Source organism: Chelon labrosus (assembly GCF_963514085.1).
Source record: "Chelon labrosus genome assembly, chromosome: 11".
Classification (NCBI taxonomy): domain Eukaryota; kingdom Metazoa; phylum Chordata; class Actinopteri; order Mugiliformes; family Mugilidae; genus Chelon; species Chelon labrosus.
In genome coordinates this window covers 14,377,131-14,386,555 of record NC_140344.1, presented here as the reverse complement: position 1 = coordinate 14,386,555, position 9,425 = coordinate 14,377,131, and the positions used below count along the sequence as shown (strand labels likewise).

General features: G+C 43.8%; 1 protein-coding gene across 1 annotated transcript; it reads left to right on the top strand.

Annotated features, from left to right (window-relative positions):
• Positions 1-722: 722 nt before the first annotated feature.
• On the top strand, positions 723-7,479 carry ca12 (carbonic anhydrase XII). The gene is made up of 7 exons (XM_084554478.1): positions 723-796; positions 1,100-1,120; positions 3,568-3,747; positions 4,720-4,862; positions 6,934-7,029; positions 7,126-7,189; positions 7,281-7,479. Exons 1-7 carry the CDS (start codon positions 733-735, stop codon positions 7,445-7,447), a joined length of 735 nt encoding a protein of 244 aa, XP_084410604.1. The 5' UTR covers positions 723-732; the 3' UTR covers positions 7,448-7,479.
• Positions 7,480-9,425: the final 1,946 nt, after the last annotated feature.

The following is a 9,425-nucleotide window of genomic DNA, read 5'->3' as shown; positions in this document are numbered from 1 at the left end:
GTGCATGAAAAAATGGGGGGGGGGACAACCTTATGATGTCTAAGTTTGAACACACATCATTGTGCAAGTGAGGATTTATGATCCAAGTGAATTAACAAATAAGTAAAACACATTTACGTTTATACGAATAAGGCAATTATAGGTTGATTGCATTATTTGTTTTTATCGAATCTCTGTAGGCTGATGTAATGACTGAAGTGCATTAGGTGATCATAATATCTGGACGGTGGGGGCCAGTGCGATTAAACATGCCAACCTGTTGAAGGGCGTGGCACAGGTAAAGGCAGAGGTAAGAAAAAAAAAATAAGTAAAGACAAAAAAAAATAGAGAATATAAGTACTGTATAAATTGTCCCCAGAGTCTCTGTTATTCTTCAGGGTGGCACACTTCTAACACCGGCACATGCGCTCCAACTCATCACTTCCCGATCTCTTCGCCCGCCGTCTGATCTGAGGTGGAAAACCTAAATGAGTGACTTCGCCTGGACGGTAACGCGTGCGCGGGAAGCCCTTCGCTTGGATGCGGTCGCCGCCGTTTCGCCGTCGCTCTCCGGTGGCCAGTTGACTGCGGAGGCTGGTTTTGTTGTTGCTCTGACGTCAGGGCGAGCAACGGTGAAGCCGGCAACATGCGTATAAAAGCCGGGTTGGAGGCTGGCGCTCCGGCGCTCCAAGATCCTGCTCTGCACCGGGCTCACACCAGGACACCACAGCAGGGAGGGCACGGGGGATCAAGATGCACTTTCTCACCTACACCCCCATCCTTCTACTACAACTGACTTTATTCGGCGTACTGCATGGTAAGACATTTGAGAAGTTAAAATAATAATAATATATATTTTGGGATGTAAATTTTGATGCACTTAAAAATTTGTGTTAGATATTTGGCCCCTTCAGCGTTTGCAAGGTCTTGAGCAGAAAGGATTCTTTAAGGCAGGTGCCTCCATCCACCTGCACATGAGGGATGAGGGTGACTTCAATTTTGGCCGCTGGGCTCTGTGACTAATAGTTTGTTTTGTTTAGTTTGTTGCTTATCAAATGTATTTTACTTTAAAGTTTAGTATAAATCTACACTGAGATAAAGTGTTCTCTTTCCGTTTTAGGTGCCAAATGGACGTACACTGGTAAGTCTGATAATGTTTTCCTCCCAATTTATCAGTTGCACATACATTGAGTCGTATATCTATATTACTGTGTAGCTTTACTAACTTAGTTTTGATGAATCAAGCTGATTTAACTGAGGGAATTAAATTTCATGCGAAAAAAAGGACAAAAATAAAAGCTGCTCTTCCTGGTGATCAGAAAAACAACAACTTGGTGACCTTTCTTTGACTCCCTAAGTCAACTAGTACCTCGTCACCTCATGTGATCGTGAAGTTCATCACTGACTCCGCAGTAGCAACATTTCATAAGTGGCTGACGTCGTTCGTCTTGCGCCTTAAGGTCTGTGGACAGGGACGCCCTGAACCGCGGCCCTCTCTTACATAAACTGCGCTCACAGCAGGACCCCTTGACATCGTGTCACTGCCTCTCAAATATCCGTGGCACTCAGGGACTTAATGTTAAAAGCGACTGCAGGCCGGCGAAGCAGTGAAGTCTGCATGAAAATTAGGATCTTGTTTGGAGAATCTCTGGACCTCTTTCAAAGATAACTACATGGTGTGGTAGTGCTTCTTCTCTGGCACATTGTTCAGGACCTCTGCACAGCAATTTATGGTCAAATAATTATAGTTAGATGAAATTGTACTTGTGCTTAATTGAGACCAAAATTGAGACCTGAAGTGTTTTTATTATAGCAGTGGCTTGGCATTAATAGGAGCATCTGGGCCTTTGTGGGTTTTGTTCACAATTGTTCATCTCATACTTTGTAGAAAACTGATGCAACACTGAAAGGAACAATGGAAAATGTCTAATTTATGTTTGAGTACAGTGGCAGCATATCTTGGTGATGCATCCCGTTCTGTATAAAGTAAAAGAACATTTGATTTTTCAAAAAATGAGCGTGACCCACGTTCATTAATTACTAAATAATGAACATAAGCAATGAAATAATAATCACAAATCCTCTTAACACTAGTAAACATGATTACGTGCATATAACTGGGACGGCTGAGGACATTTCTGAGTAAAGAGTAGATGTCACAAAGAAAAGCCCTCTGGCCTCCTCTTATTCCTCATCCTCACTCACAGACGGACCCCTGAGAGGCCCTGTCATAATAGTGAGTAGTCTGCACGTCGGGTAGCACTTTCTATTGACGGGGCCACGGCTGAGTCATAGTTTATCTTCACCTCAACACTCCACCCTCTGGCTGAGAGCAAACCGAGAACCTTAACATGGCAAGAAAATAAACGATGACTGTGGTTTCCTCACCGTCCGCTACGTGATGGTGAATACATTATGCACAGAGCGCCTTGCACACTTCTTCTAATTCCAGATTCTTTTTGCGTGGAAACAATCCCGCATTTAAGGAATCACCCACAGCCATTGATGTTCTACCAAGGATTGCCAAGGGTCCACTGAGGGCCATTAAAGGTCCGTTATTAAAGGGCGGCCTGCGTCAAATTAAAACACAAATGAAGTGGACAGTGAATAATTATAGCCATAAGAGTAACTGTCTTTCTTATTATAGAAGCCAAGTTTGGACTTTGAGCTTTGCACCAAACAAGCATTCAGTGATTTGGTGGCTTCACTTGATGCCTTTTGAGACGTCTTATACAATCAATCCACATTTGTCTGACAGTCAGGTTGGGGGCGGGCTTCGTGCTGCATCATTCATATTTAACCATGGTCAGCTGGCACATGGTGAATGGTAAGTTTTTAGATGAATGTGGCTAAAGACAGACTGTTGGTCCATTCAGGGGCTTTCATTGCATTTTCTGTTTTATTCACAATTTTGCCATTTCAGATTTGATAGAGTCCATTCATTGCAAACTGCTGGCCTACTGGCCGTCGTGTTTGGTAGCTCAGCGTGGGTGCTTACACTTTGATCGACACACTTTGAGTGAAAACATCAGAGCTTGACAGCTTCCTGATTTTCTTTTCACTCAGTTTCTTATTACTCTCTCATTACATTGTTTTAAAGCCAACTGTTGCCTAGTTGCCTTTGCAGATTATTGAGAAACGTCCCCGTGCAGCTGAGGTCACTTTGTAAACCTCATGACACGATCTGCGAATGTGGGCATTTTTGGTGTCCTGTGCTTTACAGAAACCTCTCATTTGGAGAGAGACAACGTTCTCATTGGCTCTCCCTGCAAACAACAGCCTTGTTGTCACTCTCGCTGTTTTACAAAGGGCCAAGAGCCGAGCCACAGGCCTCTCCCATGCCGCCCTGCACAATGATAATCATACTTCACTTTGATTATAGATAAATGTTTAGCTGGCTAGAACAAGCAAGTCCTGGCTTCTTTGGGAGATATCCTCTATTCTAGGCTCACACTGGGACACATTTTGCTCATTTACGTTTTAACACAGTGCATTTGAACATTTCTGTAGTTTTGGATACGAGTATACTTCATGCAGTGCCACTGCATGGTATATTATTGCTCATCATGTACACTGACGTTGTTGCAGGGGCAGAAGGAGAGCACCACTGGTCCAAGCATTATCCGTACTGTGGGGGCACTTACCAGTCTCCAATAGACATCACCTCAGATCTGCTGAGGTTCGATCCAACGCTAGGCCCGATTGAGGTTCAAAACTACAACCTGTCCCCGAATGAGCAGCTCACTCTTGGAAATAATGGACACTCTGGTGAGTGTGTTTCTAACCACAAAATATAATGTGCGACACAACCTTTTTTATTCCAGGTAACACCACTCTGTGTCAGAGCCACCAAAGATCTAACAACGCTGCGCTTAGAATACAGCTCCTCGAATCAAAGCGATGCACTAGTCAATGTATTCATTAGAAACGGCCCCACATAAACTTGGAAGCCTAATTTCTGGGTCAGCTTCAAGAAAATGATAGGAGGATCATCTTTCTACATCTGCCACAGCAATTTTCTATAATCACACTCTTATTATCTGAGCTGTTCTTTCTCCCAGAGAAAGAGCTCCATGTTTAGTCTGGGAAAATATGAGCAAAGACTATTCATCCATTATGTCTCCGCAACAACAAAGAAAACCAGCTTCAGTCAAATGTGCCATGACCACTTTATTTGTAACAAAGTATTAAATGTGCTAAATAAAGCACTCAGAATGTAGACAGCCAGGCTCGCGAGCAAAAGATGATAATGGTTATTCCACTAAACTACAGTTTGTTGACAACATCTCTAATATGTCATCTTGACATGTTAGCATGATGTAGGAACTACTGCTGAACATGCACATAATGTCTGCTGAGTGCTGGTGACGATCATTGCTGCGAAATCCGTTTGCCAATGACAAAGAGCACACGAATGCTTATGTGTGCATACCCGACGGGCCTCATCACCACAGGGCGAGTGGCATCATCAAGTGTGACGCGTGTTTGAAACGAGCTGACAGAGGTATTCTTGTGTGTAAGCATTCATCAACACTGACGAACATGTTGCACCCCGTGTCACTCCTCCGTAAAATATCTTAAATCCGACCGCACCGCTTTGACAGCGCAGCGTGCCTCACGCTGAGCGCCTCGGTTTTAATGAAGTGTTTCTTGATGTCCACGTGTTACCTGAGGCAGCTCTTCCCCCCTGATGTGTGATGGGATTTTTCATTATTTTTTTTTATTTCTTTTTATCCACAGTGCAAATATCATTGCCCTCCAAGATGCACATCACCGGCCTGCCTCAGCGTTACACTGCAGCTCAGCTCCATTTCCACTGGGGCTCCTCCAGTCGGCCTGCAGGCTCCGAACACTTGGTGAACAGCAAGCAGTACACAGCAGAGGTAAATGAAGCAAACAACACTTACTACTACCTGATTTAAAGGATGGTGGTGGACAGTAGCTAAACATATTTAGACTATAATAATTTACTTCTTACTCCACTACATGTATAAATAAAGGGGAACTACTGTTTTTTACAACCTGGACCTTATTTCTGGGATAAAATACGTATTTGTGTAATTTGTATTCCTTCGGGAGATGTTTAGATCTGCGTATATCCATATAGTGGGAGTGACTGGGGCACCGAAACGCAGCCTCTAAGTAACACATTATCTGCTGTGAAACTCGTTCATTTCACCAATATTTTGTTATCGTACGCTAGTGCTATTCCCCGTTGAGTTATCAGGTATCATCCAAGATCTGTAGGTCAGTCTACAGACCCTGGATGATGTCTTCTGACATGGATGATGTCACCTCTGAGCGCTGCGCGCTAATGTGCTACTGCTATGGTTTGTCCACAACCTCAGAATCGGAAATATTCAGCCATGCTGCAAAAAACCAGCAGTAGGAAATTACAGGTAAACAAGCTGACCGTTGCGGGTGAAATGAATGAGTTTCGGATAATGCGTTATTTAGAGGCTGCGTTTCGGTGCCCCAGTTACTCCCACTATATGGATATACGCTGATCTAATTATTTCCTCAACGACTACAAATAACACCAAAGTTATATGGGTGAGTAAACGATCATATTTTATGCCAGAAATAAGGTCCAGGTTGTAAAAAAAAGCAGTTCCCCATTAAAGTTAACAGCTGGTTTGTAGATTTTACAATCAGATTCAGATTCAGATTCATAAATGTATTAACTATCCAAACTGTCCATGGAGGATGTAAACATGGCTATAAGAGTAACGTGAATAAAGTGCAAATGTAAACAGGACTTATATATTTACATGCTATTGCAGAGGTTGTATGGGTAATGAATATGATAAAAAAAAAAAAAAAAAAGTCTTTCAGTCGTCTGCGGCATCTCTGCCTCCAGACAAACGATTTAGTAAATTATGCCCTAAACGTGTGACATTTGACTGGCAGAGGAATCAGAGAGACAGACACCCTTCAAAGCTGGCGTCGCTCAAGATGATGAGACTCAGAATAGCTTCGCATCTGCGTGTTGTTGCTGCAGTTCCTCGACGCCGTGGCAGACAGCGCTTATTGTGCGTCTTCCTCTTTATTGTGTAATCAGCTGTAAATCACAATTAATATAAAGACGGGACAGTCACATTTGGAAGCTCAAAACAAATCTTGCACGTAATAAAAGGAAGAAAAGGGACATAAGTCAGTCTCAGTGTTTACATTGCTGTGCAGTATGTCAGCGTGTCAGTTCTGCATGGTTTAAAGGATTAGAGTACCAGACCATTATATGCTTAGGTTCTCAACCACTTCTTGAAAGGAGTGGCTGTCTGCGCTATTTAATGTGTCAAGCGCTGTAAGCAGTTTTCACACCATCATTTGCTCTACTTACTGTAGTACTTGAAGTAAAGAAGCAGAAGACGTGACAGCAAACTTTAAAAGTGATTGAAAACAGGAGACTTTGATTTACGGTGACACTGAAATGGCTGCAACCTGTGTGCCCTTTTTTTTTACGTGACCCAGCTGCAGCAGCACAGCCACATGTAAGGTGCTGTGGTTTGACCTGAGTTTCAGAGTGGACATGTCAAGAACGTGCATCTTTTCAAGTCTCTCCAGACTCCAGAACCACAGTGCCTTGATGACATGTTGTTTTGGAGGGATGGAATGATGGGAAGTTGAACGTTTCCTAGAAATAGTTCAAACGTGTACCTTGATTCCCATGAGAGAACAAAGCCTGTAAATACGATTGCATCATGTTTGGCGGGAATGGATGTTTCGGCGGATACAAAATGTCACGACCTAAGCAAACCGACAGTCTCATTTAAGTTCTGCAATAAACCATGGAGTATTGTTGGCACTGTGCTGCCTTCAGGTTCACAGGGCCCCAAACAATACCTTGGTTTGCCTGTCATGGCAGTGTGACCTTGGCTGCTGTAAGAAACACTTCTGTTTTGGATCATTTTGCTTTTCTACATGATCTTTACATATTCCTCTTTCCCTTCACAGATGCACGTAGTTCATTACAATTCAGACAAGTACCCCGACATGTCGACAGCTGTGGATAAATCTGACGGCCTGGCTGTGCTGGGTGTCCTGATTGACGTGAGCTTTTTGGTTCTTTGTTGAGTCTGTGAATCTGTTTTTGTGGAGTTGAACCAGCAACCTGTTTTTTTTTTTGTTTTTTTTATTCCTGTACAGATTGGGGAGTTCAATCCAGCCTTCGAACAGTTTCTAAAGTTCATCAGTGGTATCAAGTACAGAGGTGAGTCTAAAATAATTATTTCGGAAGCTTGGCTTTTACACTTACGTAGTTGTTGAACAGCTGATTTCTGTCTTGTTGTCTCAACTCTCAGATCAGAGAGTGCAGGTGCCTGGTTTCAACATCAGAGAGCTGCTGCCTGCACGTTTGGATGAGTATTATCGCTACGACGGCTCGCTGACGACTCCTCCCTGCTATCCCAGCGTGCTGTGGACGGTGTTCAGGAATCACGTAACGATATCTCAGAAACAGGTGCTTTAACAGTTTAAATCACATTTAAAGGAGGTTTTAGGTTAATAGTTTGTTGTTCACATTTAAACTTAACTGGTGTGGATCTGTGTGCATTACTTGCTTTTGTTTTGTTGCGTTTTTTTCAGTTTCTGGCCTTAGCAACAACCCTCTACTCCTCCTATGCCCAAGACTCAGCCCCTGTTCCACTGAACAGTAACTACAGGAAACCACAGCTTGCAGACAGCCGAGTTGTGCTGGTGTCGTTTAAGGAAGGTAAGTATGGTCTTGAAAATGGGCTTGCTTTATTGTTGGAGCATGAATGACACGGACACATAGACGGACGTAGCCACTGTGCTGCTTTAAAAGACAGGTTTGGGTCATTCGTACGCATTCGCTCTTCTGCAAAGCACAAGGCTGTCACTCTGGCTTCGTCTCGTACGGTATCACCTGCTTGTGGCTGAGCTTTTTTGTTGATCGTGTTTAAGGTCGATTGTCCTTGATGAGCTTGTTTGAAAGTAGGCCATGTTTTAAGAGCCATCAAATTAACCACCACTCTGACACACTGAGAACGTCTGCAGCCCTTAAATTTGTCTTTAAAGCCTCACTTTTATGTGGTCGCCTGGTTTACCGCACTCTGTGGTATTTAGGTCTGTATGGTGTGGTATGAATGTGCATGCTTTCCTCGTTTTCAGAGCTTCCCTCTTTGAGCTATGCTTTTCTTATGGCACATGTGCTGACATGGCAGCGCGGAATCCTATGCTGTTAGCTTTCTGGAGTGGCATTTAGCAGGTGATGGCTTGCGCTTTCAGTGTATCACTGTGTTCACCGCTGTTGCATGCTGGCCGTGAAGGCCCGACGTCACTCCAAGTATCCCATGTGCTGGGATGTTTAACAACACTGGCTCTGTGTCTGATGCAGGCAGAGGACTGCAAGGCACTCTTACAGTCACCCCTCCGTTCATGAGGAAGCGTGTCATTCAGCAGCTGCTGGTTGGCGACCTAGCAGACCTGGCTGACGAAGGCCTGTATCAGCTCCTCCCAAGTGGCTCAAAGAAACTCCACGCTGGCAAGAAGAACGAGCTGACAGAGTCTCTGGCCAAGTCCAAACAACAAACGTTGAATCCGTCCCCTTGGAAGAAGAGCCAGACCAACCGCCGTCATGTGGGAAAGTCTGGGCTGGCTGAAGACACGCTGTGCTACGTCTCTCTGGAGCAGAGGGTTTTCCATCAGTTGAAACAGTCCCACGCTGAGAGTCAGCTGGTTCAGGCTCTCCGAGATACGGTCTTCCCCGAGCTCAACCTCAAGAGCTACCTGAGCTGTAAATCAGATTTAGCTCTCCCCACTATCAGGCACATTCTCCGCGGACGGCCGACTGATGAGGCCGCCGAGCTGGATCGCTCTCTGACAAAAGCCTTGATGAATGAAAGGAAGACGTCCACACCGATTAAGAAAACCGTGCCAAAGACGGACTACGGCGGTCTTTCCCCTGCTACTGTTTCTAGGAAACCACACAGCCAGGGTTATCCACATCCTTGGCTTCTGCCAATGGAGTGGGAAGACTAGAGAGATTCCAGACATATTATCATTTTGTGTAGCAGACATCAGATGTGCGTCCTTCATTGAAAGACTAATTTTCAACCCTTGCCCTGAATTCTTGTAACCGGTCTGTGCGTAACGTATTTAATATTAAATTATTCTTTCCAGTTTGTGCACATAATATAATCATTTTGATCATAAAAAGGCTTCAGTAATAAAAATACCAGTTATAGTTTTACAATCTCCCTCACATGCATAACCAGTCATCACCAGTGACTGCGCTCAGTACTGTTAATCAAACTGTATGTACATTTTTGTCATGAATATCTGAGAAAAGTTTACATCACGGCTTTGCATACTTTTTTTTTTGTCTTCTTGTTAAATAAACTGCAATAAATCACAAATTTCATGAGTGCAAATCCATACGCATCGAGCTTCACGAAGTACACAAAATGTCTGACAGAGAACATTTA